Here is a 25,987-nt window from a genome sequence, read left to right on the forward strand (position 1 = left end):
TCGAAACATCAAATACCGCTCGCATATGTTTAATCGTATTCCTCTTCCCAATGCCTGAGGAAAACATAATGTTCCTACACGTCGCCCTCGATTCGCAAAGAACAAATGAAGAAGGCTAAAAATTAAGATAAATTATTTAATTTATCTCCATTCCTTGTAACACACGAAGCGAGCACACCGGTCCCTAGCACCAAGTAAGATGTTAGCAAACTGCGCTCACGAAACGGAGCCCATGGATTGCATTGGTGGGCAGCCTTGCAGTCCGGTGGTGGTGGCTTGGTTTATGTTTTGGCACTGGTGCGCGCAGAACTGTATTAATGGGTCTTCACACCTCGTTCCGAGTCGAGGGCGATCAGGCGCGAGCGGGGCTTAGACAAATAAAGCTGGCGATATCTTATCGACAAGCAAAAGGTTTTTCAGACCTTGTGCGACAACAACCATCGGCGACAGCGGAAGAAGAGGAGGTGAAGAAAATTTGAAATTAATTTATTCATCCGAGAGAGAAAGAGGCGTGTTCCTCCGATATTCAGAAGCAAGGCGGCCGGACGCGCGCACCCCAGAACCATGTACCATACAATGACCCAAGATGATGCTTCGAATTGGTCGAATAGTAGCGATCGGTGAGTTCTCGGAGTTGGGCGCCCGGGCAGACACGTGGGCGATTGATGAATATTTGTCCTGAGTGTATGTGTGTGTAAATAAATGTTTATTTATGCGTACAGGAAGGAGGTGTTGGGCTGTGTGCTGGATCATGCGTCGATAAAGCCAACGCTACCCTGTCGCCGCCGGTAAGACAATTCGATTCGATTCGCTTTCGATCTCCCAAAACCACCCATCTTCCGGCCACTCCCGGCCCTCACAAATCGAAACTGGGTCCGTGGTGAGATATGCCACAAAAGCGGCTGGAACGGACATGGAAATCGCGAAACATAAATAAGCCCAAACGAAGATCTCTCAGTACTAGGCCACCGCAGGATCCCAGAAGCGAGGAAGGTGGTGGCTGCAGATGATGTCATAGGGTGTGTCGGCGTGTGTGTGCGTTTGTGTGAGGAATGTTGTTCCTTCACCTTCGCGCTGGATTTATAATGTCGAAATTAATAAACCACACACAAAAACCTGGCCCCGGTCAGGCCTGGTCAGGGATGTGGCAAGCGGAGCAGCGAACACGACGGTGAAGATCGTGTGTAAGGGGTTCGCGAGTGATCGGTTTTGTGTGTGACCTATGGCTGGGGCTGGACTGACTGTTGGCTTTGGAGTTCTGAATGCTGATCTCATTCCCAGCTCTATCTGACACACCTGATCGGTTGGAAAGTTTCGTTTCAAAATTTCCAAAACCTCACCGATCCATGCCGATCATCATCCTGCACCTTTTGGGAGGGGGAGGGGGGGGTTGGGGGTAGAAGTAGGGACTTGGTCGTGCTGGCATTTGGGGAGCTTCACTCCACTTCACCCCGCCACTCATACACCACCACCAGTCCGAGCGATCGTTAACTGACGATAATGGAATTAATTAATCTACAACTTTGAAGGGGGACTCTGACGAGAGAAGAAATCTGTTTTGAATGCCACGGAAGGGGCTGTGGGATCCGCTTACGAATCTCGCCTTTCGTCTTCGTCATTCTTCATAACGCGATCGAGTGCGAGCGCGCGCGCGCGACGTTTGGAGGATTAACAACGAAAAGTCATAGCCGGGCGAGCGAAGAGAACGAGAAGGAAATCGTTTCTTCTGATCTTCGGCCTACGGTCGTCGTGATTGTATCACCACAAAACGGTCGGTCGGTCGGTCAAACGGTGTCGGTTTGTCGGGAGTACAAATGTCCTGAGTCATACACCGACCATCGTGATCAGAACTGACTGACTGGCTGGTTGGTTGGCCGGGGAAAAAAATGGTAACGAGCGAACTGTGAAGTGCTGGAACGCTTTGCTCCCTTTTTCTAACCATGCCGTGTCCTCTTCTTCACCGATCGTCGTGAGCTTCCTCTAGAAACTTTGTCTCTGGAAGTTCGTGAGCCTTGAGATGAAAGAGAGAGAGAGAGAGAGAGAGAGAGAGAGAGAGAGAGAGAAAGAACCGAGCGCACGTTGGTCGAGCGCGTGTCAAACGCAAAACACCTCATCGATCTTGGCTGAGGGTCTCGTGCTCCTCGCTCCTCCGGTGTCGTTAACAAACGGGGCTCATGGGTCACACCGTTCCGGTGGTTCGATCTCTTTCTCTCTTCCCCATCCCCTTATCTTATGCTTATCTGCAGAGCATTCGGTATTTCCATTTTTCTTTTCGTCGCTTCCACCCGCTTCAGAATGTTTCGAGACCGCGCCCGCGTTGGTCTCGTCTCCGAAGCCGGAGCCGGAGGGAGGAAGATCCGTGATCGAATGGTCGATTGTTGCTGCGGGTGGTCCTCGAAGGTGTGTGGTGTTAGTATGATAGGAAATCAATAAGGCAGGCGATGTCTTGTCTAACATGTTCGCTGTCGTAGCGAACGCTCGATTAATGAAATAGATGGGCCATAGTTTGAGCAATGAGGAGGAGGGTATAGAGAAGGTTACCCTAGGGGGGCCTTCGAAGGAGAGGATGGGGTGGAGTGGGTCAAAAACATTCTTGAACCGAACATTCATTATGTGTGTGTCTCTTCGAGCGCTAGACTTCCTTTTCATCTTCATTTGTCTGCAACAATTTGAGATGTAGGAAGGATTTTCACCTGCGTTACATTTGCGTTAAAACCACGATTTGAAAGAGAAATATTCAAATCCATTTCTTTTCGCTTTCCAATCGATGTTTCTGACCAAATCATAGTAAAGCTGGAAACTTTCATCAAGATAATGAAGGCAAACACATACGACGAGTCAAAAATCAATGGACATTGCTTGGTGTGATTTTAAGCATCTACTTGATTTATGCATATTTTTAATGTTGAAAGAATAAGAAACAATTATCCTGGAAATCGGAAACTGGTTGTTGGATACAGTCAAAATATACTGGCCTGAAATCCGCATATAATAATAAAACATTACATTCATCATATTCAAAACCCCATAGTATTTGAATTACTTCTTAATCCTATGGTTCCCTTATAAACATCAAGATTTATACATTTCGAGGCACCTCGAACGCTTTAATAAAACCATTAAACCATCATTTTGAAACATTGAATCGCACCGCCGCACCTTTTTTCGGATGATCTCTTTCACGCCTGGAGTGACACAGTCAAACGTTTCCTCTACCCCGTGGCGATCATCGCTACGCCCTCAATTTTGGGTGACGAATGTTGCTCGCCGGATCTCGGGATCCCGATCTGACGCGGAATTCTAATTCAGCGACGAATTCCCCCGGTTCCACGCCACGGCCGAAGCTCACTAACGGCAATGCTCGAATGAAAATAATTGCGCGCTTTAAATTCCGCTCAGTCCGTGTGAATAATTGTGTTCCGCGCTTCTTCACCGTATAAGCCGCGCTCACTCCCTGAACTGCTTTTAACCATTTTGGCCAATGCTCGATCATTCTAATCGAGGATTTGATTTAATTTTGATTCCTCTGCCTCCGGTTGCCTTCAGTTGCCTGGTTGTTTGGCATTTTCATTACCTTTTTCTCGCTACGCAAAAGGAAGGGGCGTAAAGGAAGGTACCGCTACTGGTTGAAAACGTGTCGTGAAGAGCTAATCAGATGGGCGGCATAGATGTTGCGCTGGAACTCTCAAATGGACAAACCATTGTCCATTCTCATCGACTTTACTGCATGAACCGTAGAATCCGGCTTAAAATCGCGAAGGTTGCAAAGTGTTTAATTTTGCTTGAAATCGGAGAAGAGATTTGTTCCATTACGGAATGCACGATTAAAAATCTATATGCAACGGATTTATGATCGTGCATCGCGTCAACTGCAACTCGATTTTTGGCAAGATTTCAAAACCGAAGTCCCATTCCACGGGAACCTTTTGCTCAATTGTTCCCTCATCAGCCCAAAAAAGCGTGTCATACATGACACTCTGTGACAACGAGCAGTATGGCACGTCCCAACACAGATCGTAACACCGATTGATCGAGCACCAATCGCACTACCAGCAGCAGTAGCAACAGCAGCAGTTGGTTGGCAAGAAATAAAATTAATTCCATCAACCTCCGCCGAGATTGCCGAGAGATCCGGGAACATTAATTATCGGCGTCGCCTTCGTCATCGGTCACACACACGGACGGACAGTGAGTCCTTTCAGTGCCAGCGTCACGATGAGCAGCGAATTGGCAATTTGAGGTATTTCGTTTTTGGCTTGGCTTTGGCTTTTTGTGTCTGTGCTCCCGCTGTCGCGCTGGTGCGGTAATTTAGGCCAGCCCAACCGCCATTCGCGGCGGTTTCATCGGTTTTAATGTTGAATTCAATATTCAATGCTCGCATTCAATCCCGGTCGGCGGCGACAGCTCCGTTGCGTTGCCGCAAGTCAAGCCGTGCAGAATATATTTCTCCGACAGAATTTAATTCTTGCGACGGCATCGGGCGTCTGTGTCTTACCGGGTGTTTTTGGTGTTTGCAAGAGACCAAGGGGATGCCTCTTCGCCTCTCTTGGCCTCTCGTCGCTTTTCGGCGCCACCGACGCTCGAGTGCGAGTAAATTCGAAACAACCACAGCGCGACATTAATTGATTGACGGACGGGCAGCGCCAAACAGAGTCGATTGATGTATTTATGGTTCTCTTCAAGGGGACTTCGACGCTGCGAGGCCAAGTTGGCGTGACGAGCGGAACGCGCGCGCGTCCTTTGCTCACATTAGCACGTGGCCGTCTCTCCCTCCCTTTTTCCTCGATCGAGTGCTGGAGGTTGGTATCCGATCAAAAATCGGAGGTCAGATTGATGTTTTATTTTTGATTAATTTTTGAAACGAACCACCCGAACCGGCTTTTGGGTGGAGCATGATTTATTTCGTCAATCGTAAATGTACATGCGCTTCATTTCAACATCGCGCGATAAATCATATTGTGTACGTGGAATAGTTAATTCGGAATTCTAATCCTATTCTTTTTGGTATTTTTTCTCTCTCTCTCGTTTTAGGTAAGTGCACTGTAACGCTGAAACGTGGGCGATCGTGAAGGAAAACGATCTATTTCTGATCGCGTGTGTGCTGCTGCTGCGAGACTACACATATTTGTCAATCTGGTAGCCGGGCATGCCATACAAACTGTCCTCATTATGCTCACGCAAACAAGCAGCTCGCGAATGAATCAAGCGATCGTTCGTCACATTAATAATTCCAACGATCCGCTAACCAGACAACCCCAATTCGCGGCCAACATGCGTCCAGTGAGAACGCCAAGTTCTCACGCTAATCATAATTATGCCATTCTGGCGGCAACGAGAAACCCCGGTAGCTGCCACAGACGTAACCGGGTACAAATACGGAGAGAAGGGCGCGGGTTGGATTCATCATAGCCCGCCGTATCTAGCAATGGGAACCCGTTTATTTGCAACGACAAACCGGTCATCCACCGGCAGCTCTCAGCACTCATCTCGTATGTTGTTCTTGCAGGGGGTTGCTTCCGGCAGACGCAACCGCACCCGTTGGAGTTCGTCTGCCCAGACAGTCATGCTGGCGAATTAAATCATTTCAGCTCGTTTACGAGTTGTTGACGATCCTTCCTCTGGATTTGCGGAGCGTGAACGAGAAGGTCCAGTTTAAATGGAGTATTTGGGCATTGTTGAATACTGGATGGTTACACATCATGTTGGTTGTTTAATTTAAACATGTAAACGCATCTAGCTGTTCTAAATTGAGTTGTTTGACGAGTTTGATCACATTTTGTCCGATCAGATTGAAACTATAAAGCATTGCACATAAAACATCCGAATGATGTTCCTTCAATGATTGTTTAAGTCGCGTTTCCGCTGAAATCGGATTACGTAGCGCGCCTGCCCCTAGAAGCTGCCATCTCGAGCCCTATAATTAAAACGAAGGGAGAAGTAAAAGAACCGGACTTCCAGAATTCGCTACCATTTTGCGCAGCAACTAGCGCACTAGCAACACGGTAGTCGCAAAGCAAGAACCCCTCTTGTGTCCTGTGTGACTGTGATTTACACCCTTTTCCCGCGCGCTGGGTGCCGCTGCGCAGATAGACCAAATCGCGAGCGACACGGATCGCTGCAGCGCATCTCGACGGAATAATGGATAAATACCGGGAGATGAGGGTCCCTCTGGTGGTAGACAGCGGCTTCGTAAAATAAAAGAATCTCAATGACCATTCACCGCCGGCGGGATACAAGACTAGCAAGACAATACACCCGGATGAGCCTCCGTATGGGGTCTGGATTTAGTTTTTTTTTATTTCACCTTCTTTCCCTCCACATCGCGACTCCCGAACGGAAGGGTCTATACAGTTCTGGCAGGGGAAGCCATGAGCAATCCAGCACAAAGCAGACAGGGACCCCGGAAATGTTCGGCCAGCACCAAAGGATTTGTTTCGAGTATGTGCTCGCTCACGTTTTCGTTTTAGTCCTTCGCAGCGGGATTCGCCGAGGGAGTCCTTCGCGAAGCGGAAACGAAAAATGGGATTTCCTCGGTTTTTCGTCACCCAGGATGTTGCGTAAGCTTCTTATAGCTGCATGCCCTTTCTAATGTCTGTTTTTGGAACGGTTGCTTCTTTTGTCTCATTACATTTGAAGGACGATACCATTGGAGATCATTTGTAGAATGATTATGATTCGTAAGCTCTTGAAGAGTTTTGAAGTGCGCCATTTGCGGCAACCTGAATAAATGAATCGTGTATTCTTCATCCTAATGGGATGCTTTGGAATTAGACAATTTGAAAGGCTGGATAGAATGTCCGCGATGCAATGCGTAAGTGTAGAGCATTTTCATGTCACAGACATTAATTCGATAGATAACCAACCCAATTGCTGGCAATATTACCATATAGCAAAGTAAAGAGAAAATGAACGCTCCAACAGAAGGAAACGCTTACAGATAGCGCGAACTAGCATCCGTTATTTGATACAAGAGGTTGCTATTGCTTTGAGAGCTACGACCCCCAACGGTTACAGCTGAAGAGATGGTGCCTTCGGTAGTTAGTTCGAAATGTTTTTACTCCGGCACTTATGGCCAACCCCACGGGGTGCATAGAGGTCTCTTCACCTGGAGTGCATTCTTGTGGCTTCTTGCAGCTGCAATTGATTTACTGTAAGATGCACTGAGCCACGCAAGTGTATCGTGATGCATTCGATCGATAATTTATCGTTCATCTTCCGATCCGATCGATCCTCGCGGGAGTGTTTGCTTTGTTATTTATTTTTCGCTTACGTCCACACTCCAACACTTGTTATCTCGAGGTCACACGTCGACTGGAAAGATCCGTCTTGTGTTGTGAATCGCTCGCGAATTCCACTCGCGGTTGGCGCAAATCGCTGCTATCGCTGCTCGATTAAATCGGGCGTCGATCAAGATCTCAAGCGATCGCGATCGATTCAAGCCCGCAGATTAAAACCCCAAGCGCAGACAGTCAAGTGACGATTCCGCAACAATTGGCCTGTCGCGACGTCATGGAGTAGTCGCGGAACACTTGAGAAGAGCGCCCCAGCCTTCGTTTCCGTCTTCTTGCGATGACTTTCTTAATATTGATGTATGGATTCCTTGAACCCGGCTGTAGTGTATCCGCGAAAGCAATTGAATCCCTTCACGACCAAAGAGCCACAGAGTGAAACCGTCGGACGATCCGTAAAAGGGATAAATATTACTTCGAGATGCGAATCTGGCGACGTTCGGCTCAACGCTAAAGCGTCAACTGGCGTGCTTTTCAATGCGCCTTCAATGCTCACCTCAGGGCCGATTATAGCTGGAATCCCCTTGTTCCAGAATGCGAGATCATCGTGTCCTGGTTGGAACACTTCTCGTCAGCTCTATATCTCCCTCTCTCTCTCTCTCTCTCTCTCTCTCTCTCTCTCTCTCTCTCTCTCTCTCTCTCTCTCTCTCTCCTCTCTTTCGGTGACGCGCACTTGCAGCTAGACGTTCTAAAACCGGAGCGTTTGCGATGATTATCGGATCGCGGATGGTTTCTTTCGTTTTTAGTTTACCGATCAATCTTTGCGATAAGCGATCGCTGTCCGATCGGTCGATTGTGACGGTTCGTTAGTGTGTGCTATTCAGAATTCTTTCTTTCTAGAAGGAGTGGTAAGGCATGGGGTTGTACTTCGCAATCTGCTGCATGATTTGGTGTCAGGACTCGCGACAGGATGATAGAGCTACGGGCATAATGAGATCTAATAAGGAAATCGTCATCGTCTTTGATTTACGGCTGGTTGAAGGGACAGTTTTAAATGTTAGTGTTATTGAGAACAGGGCACATTTAGTTGTGATCCTCTCTATTTGTTTTGAAATTTTCTACAACTCTGCAGAATATCCAGTTCTGCAACTTCTTCTAAATTATTATTGTACAACACTTGAAAAGAATTTTTAAAAGTTATCTCTTTCAAAAAGGTATGCTAAGAAATTGTTTTAAATATGATTATTCCATTGAAAAATGCAAAGGATTAAAAGGGAAAAGAGGTTTCTGGTATAGCCAACATGGTAGAGCTAGCAAAGTAATCGCAATAATAAAGATCCTGCCGCACTCAAACTTTTATTCTCAAGCACTGCACTGCATTCCGTTCTGTGGAGGTTGAGCCAGACTGGCTCATGTACCATCCGTGGTAACTGAAACCAAGGATGATCATCGAATCGGTGGCACCTTCGAGTCTCCCGATTCCCGATTTTGACTACCTCATTGGTTTCGCGCGCTGCAGCAGCAACAACAATACAAAAATATGAAGACACAAAATGAAGTGACTACGGCCGGCCGGTCGGTCGGCCATCCGGTAGACCGAATCCAGAGATGCTCTCAACCCACCGATGCCCCACACACCTCGGGCGTGTATGAAGCGATACATTTCCCCTTTCGCATCGTATCACCGTGGCGGATCGTCGTGAACCCGGAGGACGATTGGGGCGTTGAATGGGCGTTGCACATTAGCGCTCGTAGTCCGCGAAACCCATTTATCACGGGCCTAATGCGCGGTGCCCCACGATGTCGACGCAGACCCAGAAGACGGCGACGACGACGACGACGGTGAGGCTGTGGATCGTGCCAGAAAAGGGCAATAAGATCGCAGGGATGCTGCTGGTTGCTGGGCTTGATCTTTCACGTTCGGTTTGTGGCCTACGCGAAAACTCGCGTGGCGTACGACGTGTGCGCTAGCCAGGATGATCGCTCGTGAAGTTAAAAACTCCAAGAGCCTCACGGTTGCTGTCCTCGGAAATGCGCTGAAAGCAACCTCCCCAGTTAAGCAGATGATGATCAGTGCCATCGGGAACGAAAGAGAGAGGTTGCCGTTTGTTTTGTGCTTCTGGGTTTGGGTCGACGGTGGCTAATCAGGATAATCTTCGGCGACCCTTTTTTTATTGTTCACTGAACACAGCTCGCGATGTGTTGCGACGATACGATAGATCGGAAATATGTTAAGTAATTGTTTACTCGCGTTCGTTATTGTTCACCAGAAACCGGATCATGATCTTCGCCGATGCATTGTGGTTGTAGATTACCGAAAAGGACTTTTCATTTCAGAAAGGCAAACCTTTGGCTAATTACTTGATTTTCAACGATGCACAAGTGTAATATTTGTTGGTGTATGACAAAGGTAACAGGAAAATTTAGGTTCATAACTCATCAACATGCACAGCAAACATTCATGCGATCGCATGCCATTTACGCCATGGTTACTGGATTATTAACACCCAACGATCCCATCGCTAGGACGCTACGCAGGGGTCTCCGTGCAAGCTGCTCAAGGACTCCATCCAAGTCGTTCCGCCCGAGAAAAGCGAATCGAGCAAAGTAAGAACGAGGATCGAAAAAGGCGAAAACCCACAATGGGCCGTAACCGAGGGCGGAGCTGGCTTGTTTATCGGTTGCATTTAGTGCAAAAAAAAACCGCACATTCAACCGACTCGCCGCTGCATCGCGCTTGGCACTTGGGTTCCACGAGCTATAGCACCTTTAGCCCTCAAAGATCGTTTGTTGATCACGCGCTGTGCAGCGTTATATGCGGTGTGTTTTGTCCGCTTGCTCCAAGTTTCATCCGACTGTCGTTGGGTGCATCTCTTGATGATGGATCATTGGAATCCATTCGCTTTTCATTTTAGAATTTTTCATTTACAAGGATCACTGGCGTTTGTTGAAATTTGGAGCAGCATGAATTGAAGACTTGAACTATAATTTAAAATCAAATATTTAATGTGCTTGTCCTCGACAACAACCCTGCGTTAAGAACTGTCCTAAGAAGAGGTTATGATAAAGTTAATATCGTTGCCGATCACGGTTAAGAAGAAACAAACTTTCTTCCAGATTCAAGTGCCTCTTGAAGAACTCGGTTTTAAGCTCGGTGTGAAAAAAGACTATCAAAATGCGTAACGCATGCACGGTTCACATTAACTTCCGCATTTACGCGTTCTTAGTATGTGTTCGTTAGTTGTAAAAAAAATTACAATCGTCGTTGTGCGTCTAAAATAAAGTTTCACAAGTCGTCAAATGGCAGACAATGAATGTTTTTTTTTGCATATATAACCTTTACAGACGGTTTCAACGGTCACCAATATTGGATATCGGTCGTTTCAATCCTGTTTTTTCCAATGCCCTCTGACCCCCGGTATCATCACGAACACGATATGTCCCGTTTTGCTATCAAGCGATGAGCCGCTATGACAATCGAAAACCGCCTACGACGTGAAGAGCAAGAGCGTGCGCCGTCCGATCGTGATCTTACCTTCTGCATCTGGTCCAGTCGTGGCCGAACTGTTGAATCGGGGCGAGTTCAAGAAGTTCGCCATGCGTCGCAACAAGGATTAAGTGTTCCCGCTGAGCCACACGCCGCTAGCCGTCCGCTGAGGCTATGGGCGGCTCGTGCAAATGGCGGCCGAGTGCTGTACCGATGGTGGTATTAATATTTTGCGTTTCTCGATCTCGCTCCGCGTGTGGATCCTTATCCGTGATACACACCCACCCACCCGTATTGGAGGACTCGTTCCGCGCGTATAGCTTCAAGGAGAACCGGAATGTCGGTTGCCTCGGTTCGGCCGGGGTGATGATTTTTGTATTCGCCATTAGTGTCGAAATTGCGGAACGCTCATTGCTTCACGCCTGGACCGGTGGGCTACCAATCCTGTGGCGTTGACTGTTGTTGCTCCCGCTGCCGGTGCGGTACGTTTACAGCTCTCCGTGGTACGATTGGTAAAAGGTGGGCGTTCATAAAAGTTTTATTAATTGATCGTCGTTTTAATTCGATTTCGTCGTTGGCCCGATGTTTGTTTTGCATCGCTTCGGTGCGATGACGTTGGAAATTGCTCAGTTTACGAGTCGTGTGGTCGTGTGGTTGACTAAGGTCCTAAGAATTCTCGGTGCTGTCCATAACCAGATGCAGAGTAATGTAGTACAAGTTTAAGTGACAACATGCACCTATCGACCGTAAATTATTCACAATTCGGATCCGCAGTTATTGTCGAGGTGCACCGTTTATGTATTGAAGATTTAATTTCCAAACAAAGCGATTGACCCTTTTATTACTTTCTTCTTCTTGTACAGAGATCATAAGCAAGGTTTGGCGTTTGTTTGGTACTGAAATTTAATTCAATTGTCATTCATTATTCATACCCTCCTCAATTTGTTTCGATGGTCCATTTTTGGGGAATGAATTACTTTTACGAATTCTGTCGCTGCCCGCATTCGCGCGTTGGACATTTTCGCATGGAGAATTCTGTTGTACTTTAGTGGTTTCCTCTCCATATTTTTGTAGCATTTGGTCACGGTTGCTTAAGTGCAGTTTAATTTGCAGATAAACGGCCAAGCCCCCCTCCCAAAAGCAGTGGTTGGTGGTTGTTCGACTGCTTAAGATGGTTTAACAGTTTTGCAAGTGGATAGTCAGTTTCAGATCATATTTCAGCACTTTTATTGCAACAGGGCGGGGGAAAACACTGATTGTCACTTCTTAAGCTGAAATAATTGCTGGAGCACTTTTATTATTGCACTTTGCTACGGTGTAGTACGAACTACGGTGCTACGGTATTATGCTACGGTGTAGTACGAACTTTCTGTTCTCTTCGATTCGAAGTTTAATGTGTCTGTGAGTTTTATTTAAAAACAACATTTAGTTTCGTTCTTTTGCATGCCACTGATGGAATGAGCTCCATTACTTCCAAAAGGATTTGAATTGTTCCACTTCATTTCCTCTCCTTATTGGAGTGCGTTTCGTGAGACTACGAAGAGCTGCAGTAATATTGGCTGTGAAGAATCAGTGCATTAGCATCTGTGCTACCACCGACGGCAATCGGATAGCTGCACGCATCAAAATCAATCTCTCTTGTGGCGTGGTTTGAAAAACTTACTGGCCCATCGTTAACACGTGCGGTGATCAACAGGGTTGGCAATGTTTTTCCCATTCCAACGGCATTTGCTACTACGCACACGATAAAGTGAAGAAGGGAGTAAAAACCAAATGTTTAAAGCATGCGTGAGCATTGCAATTACTGCATTTTCTGCGACACGTGGACAACGGATGTCGTGTTGCGAAAGCAGAATGGAATGTCGCTATCGCGCACACACACAACTTCACTGCTTATCGGAGTGACAAGTATTACGCATTGCGGTAGTTTTGTGATTTACAATCATCAACCGGTGAAGAGTTCGCTGGAATTTGCGACCAAACGCTTTCGTTATGCGCGTAGTTTGCTTGGATAGCATAAGCAGCGCGGTAGCGGTAGTATTGGCACAAATCAATTAACATTCCATTAGCGACACCCATGAGGAACCTGTGCGATGAGTGCTATAGTTGTGCGAGCAACGAGAGGGACATCCGATCATGATAGACGCTCCTCGGTCTCTGGTTTGAGTGGATTCTCAAGTGTTCTCAAGTTGTCGCGCCGTAACGCTGAAAGATGTATGTTAATGCCTTTTCTAGTCAATCGTTAGGGCTGCATATGGAAGCGCAAATGAAGGACTTATGGAATAATTGCGGAGAGGAACTAGCGGATGGCACTATCATCGGTTTCTGCTCAAATTAACGTTTTTCTTCTAAGCATGCTCCTCTCGCAGTTATATTAATGCGCATCACTACTGCAAATGATGATTTTGTATTATTTAAAAACAAGAGGTTTTTTTTTAAAGGAATCCTTCGCCGAGCAGACACAATACTACAGCCAAAAAGCATGCTTACCTCAAGCCGATCGTGCTACACTTATTGTGCGAGTATGATCCCACTTTGCTCTTTTTTTGCTCAAAATGAGGCCTTAAACATTAATTATGGTGCTCGTTATTCGCCTTCTAATTATACGTTCTGCTGTGCGTTCTCCTGTTGTATCTCTTATAATAAGCCTTACATGATGACGATAATGGCATATCGGATATCATTTAATTTACGCGAACCTTCCGCGGTAAACATTCCCATGGCCATGTGGCGGCCGCCCCCCGAACGGTATCGATGCGATCGATCGATCACATCGATGATCCTGACTCGACTCTGGACTGTGGAATGGACTGGACTCTGGACTGGACCAAAAATCCGCCCCAGGAACCGTAAATCACGTATCTATGCTTCGCTTAATTACCCACCTCGCGTGCACCGCTGAGGAATGTGCACGAAATTGCAATTATGCTCCTCCGGGTGGCGGCCAGAGAGCGCTCCATAGCGCGGTGCCTGCGCAGCTGTCCGTACAGGGATCACCATGCTTGCTGCGGGGATCAAAATGGCATGCTTCTTGGTGCAAATAATCGCACGCGTGATAAGCGTTGATCAAGGCGGCCCTCCTTCGCACCGCGGGCGTTTTGTTTCCCCTTGTTGAAAGTTTCACTACAAAGAAGTGCAAGAAGATCTTCGCAGGATCTGTGGCTTTGTGGCGGCGGCATCGTTGAACACGACACAAGATCCAACAACCAACTCCTTCGAAGCAGAGACCAACTGGACTGTAAATCGAGCGTCAGTGTGATTGAATGTTTATCAATCAATTCCATGCAAAGTGCGGTCTGGTCTGTCTGGACAGCTATAAGCACGGCATGGCAAGGTTGCACCACCACCACCATCACCAGCCAGCACTGCACGAAGGGAATGCACAAACAAATCTTGATTATTTTGGCAGACGGAGACGGGAGTACTACGCGCATATATCGCTTCGAGTGATGATTTAATCGCAACGAAAAGAAAGCCAATCATTGCAATTTGAAAAGGAAGAAAAAGAAGAGATAGAGAGTGCATTGGAGACCCGGTTGGAATGCCCGATCAGGAGGGGCATCATCATCATCGTGAGCATTTACGAGAAGGACCTTGGCAAGGAAGCGCCCATCATCCGCTGGCCGCTCGACACGCGGTATTCACGAAACAAAAACACTCAATCAATGATTGGCATGCCCCCCGTGGGTTTTGCGTTGGAAGGAATAAAATATTAATGACCGTGCGAAAGACACACCGAAGGAAGCGGTCACTCCGCCAATTAATATGCATAGCGCACAGGAGTAACCGTTTTTAATGTCAGTTTGTTCTGCTGAAAAGCAGATTATGCGCAGCGACTGGTACAAACTGTGAGAACCATTCTCTAACCTCATTTGCTGCTCGGTGGAGAATTGCAACGAAACAAACTTCTTGCTAACATTGTACAGGCATAGGTACGGCTACGTGAGACGCATGCCGAGAAGCGTATGTAGAGCTCGATAGGGAAAGGTGTTAAATAATTATTGAATTTCCATTGTCGCCTTTTTCGCGTGTCGTTTTAAGGGATTCGAACTGTTAGTTTTAAAATCAAACATATTTGCACGCATATTTTCAATAATATTTAAAATCGAACCTCATATTTTACATTTTAAATCGTACCTCAAAACTAAGAACCATAAAACTCAACATCATTTTTGATAACGTTCAAGAATACTAAAAAGTAGATAATTTTTAGAGTCATGGAGAAGAAGATGGTATCGATTCTCGAATTAAAACTATGAAATACAAATATTATAATCAAGCAATGCTTCGAAACCTTTGGTATCTATCTATACTGAAGAATCTAACAGACCCGCATAATAGTTATAATAACTCCAGGTATTTTTTTATTGTGATATTTTCTATCTACTGCTATGCGTCACTGATTAAACACCGTCTTGGTATCTGACTCTTTTTTTTTTAACAAATATCCTTCTAAACTCTGTAGATGCAACTATAAAACCGAAAATTCCAAAATGTGTTTTCCACAATCCTTTCGAAGGTTCGTTTTTAATTCCATAGCAATGGAGCGCTCTCGCAGACCAGAGGCACGAAAGGACGCTGATCCGCAAACGTTATTAGATGCAAATGAAATGCATGTAGTTGTGGACCTTGTGAACATGTTTTCAATCGTCTACATGGGATTAAAAGATGCCCAAGAAGATGAATAATTGAAAAGGCTTTTGAATTGATCGATGCTCTACTTTTTATGATGTGATAAAAAAATCAGATAAGAGCTGCTGAAACATGATTAAACAATGATACATTCGAAATAAATTTTATTCAAAATATGCCACTACGCTAACCACAACAGAATTCCACGCAGAACACAATTCAAATGACAAAATGGAATCTTGCTCTGTTTTCGTAGTACTTACTAGTTCAGTATCTTTGTAATAATCACAAGCTTTTGGCTGATAGCACTACGCTTAGTCGAGCTGTACAGGATAATCTTCGAAGTCTCATAAAATCTGATTTCTTTAAAATAACAAACGGTGCGCTCCGAATGAGAGAACATAGTTTGGCCAAACCATGATTGGCATTAAGCAGCAAGAACTTCATATCCCGCTAGACGGGAATACATTGAACAATACATAAGACTTGCATGGTCGAAATGGCATGCTCGAACTCGAAACATTTACAACAATTTATTCGCTTCGCTACTGTTTACTCTGCCCCCTCCCCAGCATTACATTAACATTAAGCAACAACAACAACAAAAACCCTTCAAACGGAAGCTGATTTGTGTTGCTATTGTCTTGTGCTGTCGGCATCTGGATCCCATCGTCAACGGGGAGGAGTCAGAAGGAGTGATCTGATCCACCGATCAGTATGCAAAGTAGCAATTAGAGCAACATTATGTCAATCAAAAGCATAACCCGTGTGGGATCGACCATGTCCTGCCCAGCGCATCAGCGTCCCTCAACGCACGCATCCTGTCAGCAGCAACCCCTTCCGCAGCCGACCGACCGATAAAAGAGAGCATTGTTGGCGGTGGCGGCGGCGGCAGCGGCGTGTTGCGCCTCTCACTTTTCGGAGCCCAGGTCCAAAAGAGGGCATAAAAATGATGTGCCGCTACCGCGTCCCGATGACGATGACGTCGAGTCGAGTGGCAGCAGTCCTTCAGCGTTCAACCCACGGCGACGGCATCGGCATCGTCATCGTTTGATGGACTTTTCCTGCTGTCAGGCGCGTAGTTTTTCTCCATCGTCTCCGGAACTCCGGGTTCCCGGGGAGGCGCATCCATTACCTTCGTAAGAAAAGCGATCTCAGTCCCCGCATACCGGGGCATCCCTCACAATCTCTCTTTCCCGAGAGTGGGGTGGTCTGTCGCAACCCCATAATAGGGATGAAGAAAGAAAGAGCTCCGTCTTCTCTTCCTTCTGTTTCTCCTGCTACCCGGAAAGTTCTGATCAGCCAATCGTCGTTCGTCAGCTTGTTACAGGCGGATCCCCGGTCACAAAGTATGAGCGACCAATTGCAACCGGATTGCAGTCGCCGATTGCGCACTTTCGCGAATGCTAATCAACTCAACCCTCAACGAGATGGACACAGACACGAGGGAGAAGAGTCTTATGAACATCCTGCCGAAAGAGAGGCAGGGAGAGTCCGGCTTGTTGTCCCGAGTTTTTACGAGAAATCATAAATTGAATTTCATTACAATCAATCTCTGACACACGGGGCGGGCACAACAATGAAACGCAACATATTCCACCACCACCATCTTCAACGTGATCCTGCTCCACTCCTGCACCGCATCCCGGCCTGCAGTAAGATTAATGATGCATCTTTGGAACCGTTGCATTGCTGCAACAGAGCCCGAGCAGCAGCAGCAACATCGAGTGAATGGACCACGCGGACGGACACCACGACCACATCACACATCTCGCGTTGTGGGGATGCATTTCCAGGAAAATGCACGACGACCCTTTTCATTGATGACAAAACCGAGCTCGTGGTGTGTGAGGGGGGTGGAAGGAGAAGGAGGAGTAGGATATCGCTCTACCTTTTTGGGAGGGGAGGGGGAGAGCAATGGCGTTGGAAGTTGACGGCTTTTTTGTTTTTGGGCTCGGCTTTCGGATGAAGTGGGACATGAAGAGTGTTTCTTTTTTGTTGCTTTGCGCGCGCCCGCGTGTGTTTGTGTGTGTGCCGGAACGGAAACCTACTCCCGTCGTCTCGCACAAGAAACGATCCCCGAAAAGTGATCTTCTTAAGGCAAGGTGGTGGTCCCTCAGACCCCACCGCGAAAAGGAAGTGAGGACAACAAAACTGCGAGGAGTTGGACGCGCGCGCGCGCACTCGCGATCAACAATGGGAACTGTGTGTGTATGTGTGTGTGTGTGTGTGTGTGTGTGTGTGTGTGTGTGTGTGTGTGTGTGTGTGTGTGTGTGTGTGTGTGTGTGTGTGTGTGTGTGTGTGTGTGTGTGTGTGTGTGTGTGTGTGTGTGTGTGTGTGTGTGTGTGTGTGTGTGTGTGTGTGTGTGTGTGTGTGTGTGTGTGTGTGTGTGTGTGTGTGTGTGTGTGTGTGTGTGTGTGTGTGTGTGTGTGTGTGTGTGTGTGTGTGTGTGTGTGTGTGTGTGTGTGTGTGTGTGTGTGTGTGTGTGTGTGTGTGTGTGTGTGTGTGTGTGTGTGTGTGTGTGTGTGTGTGTGTGTGTGTGTGTGTGTGTGTGTGTTGATCGCGTGAATCTGTGCTCCACAACACAACAACAACAACAACAATGTGCACCCTTTGGACCGTGCCGAGACCGCTGCCTTCCTTTCTGCCTTAGCAGCATCCTTCCACACTCGGGGGGCCTCCTCCCTGGACTGTGATTCAAATGAATTTATGCAGCATAAATATTGAATGACCTCTTGCCATCTCGTTCGCTCGCACGTGCAACCTCCAGCAATCGGGGAAGGGGGAGAGACCTCCTCCTTCCTCCCTTTCCGATTGTGCAACTGATTGGCCAGTTTGGCTGTGATTGTCTTGCTTTGGTTCGTTTTTTTTCTTCTTCTTTTTCTTTCATTTTGAAGCTTATTTCGGTGTAACGAATGCAGATCCAATTCTGGTAGGGCCGCTCGCCTGGTCATGCGGCCTCACGTAGCGCGCCGAGCCGACCGGACGATCCAACGATCGCTCCTCTCGCGGTTGACAAAAAGGGCCGAAAAGAACAAACGGCACAGCATAAATGGTGTACAGGAGCAGCAGCAGCAGCAGCAGCAGCACCGCGAACCCGTTTGCCACCAGATCGCATCCGGCTGCTAGTGGTGCAGCCAGCGCGGCTACAATAATCTGCAAACAAAAGAACGAGGAACCGTGTGATGCGGAAAGGCAGCGAGCAGAGCGCACATCCGGACCAATCGACCGTGCTAAGGACACAACACACACGCGCGCGCACACACACATACGGGGGAGGCAGAGGAGCAGATGAAGGGATGAAGAAAAGACAAAACTTATTTGATTCACGACGCTGGGTGCCGTTGTTGCTGCGGACAACGCGCACAGCATGCTGGGCAATGGGTTTTATGTGAAACGTTGTGCAAACTGACCGCCAAAGAGAGGGCCCGATGCCGATGGTGCGATAAAATATTTTTCCTCACATTTTCCACTCGTCCACAAAAACTTTGAAGAAAACAGAGCACAAAGAGAGGGAGGCAACCAAGCAGAGGAATGCTCGCAAGGGAAGGGAGGGCGTTATCTGCAATGTGTAGCGCCGCTGATCGCCACGATACGTTGCGCTTTATCGATCTATTGACGCGGCATGGCCACGCAGTGCGATGCGCGCGGACAACATTTTAATAAAATGTGCCACCAAGCGCCATCAAATATATGGTCCTCCTTCTCCGTTGCTCGATCTCGGACGGACATCGAAAATAGATAAATGGTTGTTTATGTGGCGCATCGTAGCGAAATCGAACAACAATGGTCCATAATTTCTCACCTCCCACGCCAGTCCCTGTCGCTGGCCCGTAGGTGGCTAGAATGGTAGGACCGTGCATACAGCCGGTTGTCCTAGTGATGCACGTAGCAGCAAGCTGGCACCCCCCGAAGCGATACTCGGCAATTTGCATAATGTTGCAGACCGTCGGCCCGCCTAGACCATATTGGGTGGCAAAATCGTGGCCCCTCGTCGTAAGGTGCGACGTCCATTTGTCGTCGGAAAACGCGCCGCAAACATAATTGTGGAAAATTATAAACTGTAAGGATGCGAGGCGAGAAACGATGGAGAGAGATTACTGGAAGGGGAATTTGTCTGGGAAGATGCTTCTCTAGACACTTGGAAGCTTGTAGAAAACATTGTAGCTCTACTCTTTGGCGCTAGACTTGCGCCGCATAAACTTAAGCTGGTCAGCAGAATGGATATTGAATAGAGATATAGATGATTTAATAGTGAACGTGCGCAGGAATCAATGGATGCGATCATGCGGGTGTAAAGGAGTGTTAGTAGATACTTACATGGCGTTTTGTGTAATGAATCATCTGTCGACTAGTGGACTTACTTCTAAGTTTTGTTACAATTATCTGCTACTCCACCAGACAGCCAGAATTATCTATGTTATGTGTAGTATTGGATCCTTACACAAAATTTCAGATTCAAATACGTTGTTGTGTTATTTAATTACAAACCATTTGCTTAATGGAATCGCATAGTGTGAGTTGTAAAAAAACGATATTTAATCAAAAGAAGCGATTGTTGGTTTGTAAATCATGCGCCTTGTCTTTTGTAATAAAATTTTACAATACAAATGTAATCCGTCTTCAGACACGGATATGCCGAATTTCAAGGTTTTTGTGTTCAAATTTCGCCAAAAAAATGAGAATCTGTCTGCAAATATGAAGTTTTATCGTAAAAGATTGCTTCGGGTAGCTATTGGAAAATTTTGAAACGGAGTTATTTGGTTTTGTGGTTGTACGAACTTAAGAACTCGAAATGGTCGTTAACAAGTCTGGTCAGCAGCAACAATGCAGTAAGCGCAATTATAAAAAGCGGTTGACTGTCGCGTAGGAATATACGGGATAGCTGATATCCCCTTAATCCGGAAAAGGACTGTCGATTGACAGTTAAAATAAAATAAATTTTTTGAAACCAAACAACTATCGAGCAATTGGTCAAATACATCACAGAAGCTTCTGGAAAACAATAGTCGCTAATGAGTTAAGGCTTTTGGTGATTACATCATGGTCCAGAAGTGTTTTGCGTAATCGGATGTCGAAAAGCTGGTCCAAATCGACGGCCAATTTCAAATTAGATTAAAATGCCACATGAATCATATTTAGTTCGGAAAGTTGGGGATTACTTCACTATTTAAAAAGAGTAGAGTCCATAGCACACATCTCGTTTTTATGTAGGTGATCTCTGGTAGCGCGTGATCGATACGCCAAAAATCATTCGTTTATCTACGATTGACTAACGAGACACATACTACCGTCTTCCGATTCTTCCAACCAAATCCTATGCAACACAAGTACTTGTGCTTGTCGAAACACGGATAATCGAAAACGAAGAAAAAGTTCGCCCCCTCCCCTTCGTTTCGGTTGGTTTGTTCCTTGGGAAATTATGAATTAAACCCGTGGCCCCCTAAAATTCCAACCACGGGAAGTGGACAACGGTGATGGCACGATTGTACAACGCGCTCCGGTGGCGAAACTAATTGCGGAGACGCTACTTAACGTATGACGACAATTGGTCATCCGATCAGTAGAGATGCATGTGATAATGTTAGAGCGTTCAACTGTTTGCGTTTACACAGTGACAATTGTCGACATGCTGATAACTACCGTGTTTACTGTGCTGACATGCAAACGACTGGGCACGCCGAGACGCGAAGACGCCCAGTTCCTGCAGTGGGTGTGCGCTTCCTCAACCGTGAAGCTTACAAAATCGAAGTCACCCCCTTGGTGAGGGCATGATGAGTCTGATTGATTGAGTAGCAGACAGCAATGGGGGGTTCATCATTTGCGGTTAGCCGTTTGTTTGTTTCATTTGCCGGAGGAAATGTATGTTATCAGAGAATCACTCAACGATTTATGTTACTATTCATGACTCTAGAACCTAGCACAAAACAGAATTCTCAAATGCTTATTCAATTTGTTGTATGATTGTCTTGCATCGTTCGCTAGCAAAAGCGCTAGTTACATGCAATATCGGACTAGACTTCGAACTGGTTGGTTGTTGAACTACATCGAGCCTTGATTTATCTGACCTGCGATTCATTGTACTGCATTATTGTACTACGCTGGAAGCCGGCATTCCAACCATATCTTCCAGGACACCCTTCTATTCCATTCACGACCAAAACGCAATGCAACGTGTGCATAATCATTAACCGGCCGAGAACGCGCTCGATCGATCGCAAATACCCATCGATCACGATGCCTGATATTTCATCCCGATTCCTGCGCCGAAAGCACCCGAGGCTAGAGTGATTCCCCCCGTGTTCATATCTTCCTTCGGATACGGCCCCCTTCATCTCAGTGGTATTTATGATTTATAAACGATCACGATCATCTTCCCTACAGAGAGCGGGTGAGAGAGAGAGAACGTCGCTTTGGTGTTTGCTACGTGAATGGCCGGCCCGGGTGTGTGTGTGTGTGTGTGTGTGTCAGGCGAACGAGTCCTCCAGAGACGATGATGGCGACGACGACGACCTCCCGAGAAAGCGTTCCGCACTGCATAAACACCGGAATCAAAGCGATAAAAATACATAACACCATCGCTGCGTTGGGCTGCCCGTCGCTTGCCGCCTCCCTTGATCGAGATCCACGATCGATTCCCTGCTTCGGTGCTTTAATCGCCGCACGGAAAGAGCCCGGTGCAATGATCATTATGTTGTGGTCCTGTACCAGCCCGCTAGTATATATGCCGATGATGATCGTACGACCGATCCGGCGATATCGGATAAAGGGGGTGCCTCGGGTGTTCGATACAATAATCATTACGATCACCGATCATTATTAGCATGTGTTGCATTTGGATTACGGTTTTGGCATCCCTTCTTTTGCTGGCGTTCCGAAAAGGACTCTCGGAACACGATCTTTTGTCGGTTGTTTCGTCTGCTAAAGCCAGTTTCAGTGAGAATCTGGCCAATTGCCCTCTCCTTAGTAAACATATCGAAGTCTTTTTGACACCATTTTGTCTCTACTAATTTGTTTATTTAGTTGTTTTTTGCCAAAACGAAAGGAAGCAGCAAAATTTTTCGCCGATGAATCGAGACAATCATTATAGGAACCCGATTTGGTTCAAAGAAAAACTATCTAAATTTTTCTTCAACTCAACCAAAAAAAAATCACATTCAAGCGGTATCAGGGGCCGATTAATCACGATTACGAGGCCGATTAATCACGATCAGGGGTACGATTAATCAGGCCAAAAATTGTAACATTTGACGGGTTCTACGGACAAAACGTAGAACGTAGTAGAACGGTTCGCAACAATCCTGGGATGTCTTGGCGGGAATTTAACCGAAACAAATACTAGATGCATTTTGATTGACGATAAAACTTACATAAAATGAATATTCTACAAATGCTCGACAACATATTGGACTTTCCCAATTGCAAAGCGATGTTTCAAGAGTATTTACTCAGTTAACCTTTTCCGCAAGTTCCGCAATGATTTAGCAACGGTTTTCATTCCTGCTGAGAAATAACCTGTTCAGAGCGGCCAGATTCTAACTGAAACAGGCTTTATAATTCTTATTCTCACACTCACATACAACGCCACACGCGCTCAAACACCGACACAAGGCCAATAATGAACATCATTGTAGGGACAATTAGCGCACCCCAATGCTGGGGTAGTAGTATTGGGAGGAAGAAATGTGTATCGAACTCCCGATGGCGACCGATGCGGCTACAATCACCGAAGGTACACGAAAGACTCCATCAAGCGACGAACCCCCGGCCACAAGGCGCGTTCGCGAAGAATTGCTCTTGCGCTTTATGCGCATCTGCATCTTCTGCTGGTGGTGCACCAGCCAGTGTGGCCTACGACCTGCCTCTGTGATGGTCGCACCCGCTTGCGGTATATGCGGCATAACGCGGATGGTTTGCTTTCTTATTATAATCATCAACGCGCGCCCCCCTTCCCTTCTCTTGGTTGTGGTTTTGTTGCGGTGCTAGGGCTTGCGCGTTCTTGGCCAGGGCTTGTGCACTCCAACTCGACCCGGCTGATCGATTTGGCTGCGAGCTAAATATTATTAAAAACGCAAACGACGTGCAACGGAGCCCGTGAAACCGGACAAGGGGGTCAGGCGTTAACCACAGGGGAAGGAGATCCCGCTGGCACGAAGAGAGAAGGTGAAAATAATCTACTTCAAAAGCCCATGGCTTCATAAGCGGCTGCGCAAAACCAGGCAGACGAGACCGAGCAACGTGCCTCCCTTCCTTTTGCTGCGGTGAAAGATTGGCCGCAACCCGCGGTCTTTTCGACTCCCCCCAGAATGGCCAACCCGGGCGAAAATTATGGTGTGTATAGATGGGTCGGAAAATGACTGCAACGCGGCGGAGTTCTCGGAGGAACCAGGATGAGCGGTGGTCACTTTTGGTGGTCAGACGACGTGCGCCAGCGTGAGCGCGCGCGACCGATCGCGGAAATTATTACGTATTGGATTTTTATTTTCAATTTAAGTTTTAATGATCGTCTGTGCCTTGCACACACCGTCCGCTTACGAAGGCGCTTCTCCTTAATCATCCTGCTCCGAATTGGCCTGAAATCGGTAATGCACCAACAACGCCGCCGCCGCCGCCGTCGTCGTCGTCATCTACCTTGAACTGCTATGATCGCGATCGCGTTTGGTTGTCATCTCGTGAATGCCAACAGCTCGGCTCGATCTCGGACGATGCGAAACATTATTTAAATTCCATGACCTGAAGGCACAATTAAATTAGCTTCGGATCGGTTAAATATCTGACCTGAGTTTTTGTGTTATCATCTCTTCCTTTCCCCAGACCAAACCCGTCATAGTGGAGCCGATCGATTTCGAGGCCTTCATCCTGAAGAACCGGACACTCATTCAAAACGATCCGCACCGTGAACTGGTGCTCTACCCAAACGATGACGTATCGGTAAGTGTAGTTTCTGATTGCGTCACTTTCGTCCACTGCTTTAGCTAAACCTTGTCTGATAACTGTTTGCTTATTGCTTTCACCCAAAAGGAGGTGCTTCAACCGAAAAAGTTCCGAACCATCCACAGTAACATTCCCGGCCATACCGTCGTTGGAAGCGTGCCACTATCCACGACCGCTTCCATCGGTGGTGGTTCCCTCAACGGAAGTAGTAAACAGCGTAGTGAGACCGGTAGCACGACAAGTGGCTCGGTGGCAGGCAGTCAGAATGGCACACCGACCAGTAATCGATCGCTTTCGATCAGTTCCGTCGGTACGGGTGCAAGCGGTGCTGGGGCGACGGGACTACTTCTTACTCGTCAGGCACTTCACACGTACGAATCGCCGGACCATCTGATTCACTACAAGTACAGCAAGTACGGCGCCTCCTGGTATGATCTACCACGGTAAGTCGAACGGAGAATTCGAGTTCTCAAATACTTCTGAAATCGTTGGCTCAAATACTTCTGAAATCGTTGGTTGGAGTTCTCAAATACTTCTGAAAGAAAATAAAGAAATACAAAACCCTTCTTCAAATTATTCGGCATGCCCGAAACATGTGTATGCATGCGACTTTAGTTTGTGCTAAGATAGGGTTTATGAATTGGTGTTCACGGTTTAGCGGCATTGCATATTCGCTAGACAGCTAAAGTATTCGTGTCCAATCTCGTTCGAAATTCGCACAGAACATCACCATCGGAGGAACTAAAGGAGGAAGTTTACGAGGTGGACACGGATCCGGATCGCATGGACGAGCAGATGACGCGTTCGCAGGCGGACACCATCACCAAGCAGGGTTACCTGCTCAAAGGCCCGGACACGAACTCGGATCGCATGTTCGCCCACATCGGTTCGAAGTCATTCAAGAAGCGCTATTGCTATCTGCGCCAGGAGATCGACGGCACGTACATCCTGGAGCTGCACAAGGACGAGAAGCATGTCGAGGCGAAGGCGACGATCGTGATGGACTTCTGCACCGAGGTGGTAACGAACCCGAAAAAGGGTCGCTGTTGCTTCGAGCTTAAGATGAACGCCGGACAGCACAAGTCGGTTACGCTGATGGCGGACGACGAGGCGGAAATGGACGACTGGCTTCGTAAGCTGTCCTCGGTGCTACACCAGAACAAACTGCAGGAGGACAAACGGGTCGCATCGTTAGAGCGTGCATCGGCACCACCACCGGCTAGCCCCAGTACGATGCAGTTCGGTACGCTGAAAGGTTTGGAGCAGAGCATGAACCCACAGCTCAATCGGTACGCCCGCGAGACGGATCAATCGATTGCGCAGGCAAGGCGTGAACACCGTAAGCGCCTCTTCGGTGGCCAGCAGTTACTGCAGCTTCAAGCGAGCAGCGGTAGTACCGTCGGAACGGCTACCATTAGCCCCGGCAAACCGGACCCACCCATTGAACCATATCGCGAACAATTCGGCCAACGGATACTGATCAAGTGCGATTCGCTGCGGTTTCGTTTGCTGGGTCCAATCGATGGAGTCAACGGAGCACCGCCCGTCGATTCGGAGGCACCGCTTTGTCAGGTACGTGATGTGTTCTCTTCTTCTAACGAAATGTTCTGCTAACAATTTGATGACAAAGTACGTTTAAATGAAATTTTATTTGCCTATAGGCACGTGCCATGTGCCAAAAACGTGCCATTGGGAAAACGCTGTT

General features: G+C 47.2%; 1 protein-coding gene across 5 annotated transcripts in view; it reads left to right on the forward strand.

The window, feature by feature from the left end:
• The window catches only part of LOC125949693 (dedicator of cytokinesis protein 11), an 86,016-nt gene that overhangs the window by 47,623 nt on the left and 12,406 nt on the right, over positions 1 to 25,987 (forward strand). For all 5 annotated transcript variants that reach the window (XM_049676969.1, XM_049676972.1, XM_049676974.1 and 2 more), the window contains 3 exons: positions 24,163 to 24,279; positions 24,370 to 24,725; positions 25,005 to 25,854. In XM_049676969.1, coding sequence (XP_049532926.1) covers positions 24,163 to 24,279; positions 24,370 to 24,725; positions 25,005 to 25,854 — 1,323 coding nt within the window. The remainder of the gene's footprint in view (positions 1 to 24,162; positions 24,280 to 24,369; positions 24,726 to 25,004; positions 25,855 to 25,987) is intronic.

The sequence above is a fragment of the Anopheles darlingi genome, chromosome 2, assembly GCF_943734745.1.
Source record: "Anopheles darlingi chromosome 2, idAnoDarlMG_H_01, whole genome shotgun sequence".
Lineage (NCBI taxonomy): Eukaryota > Metazoa > Arthropoda > Insecta > Diptera > Culicidae > Anopheles > Anopheles darlingi.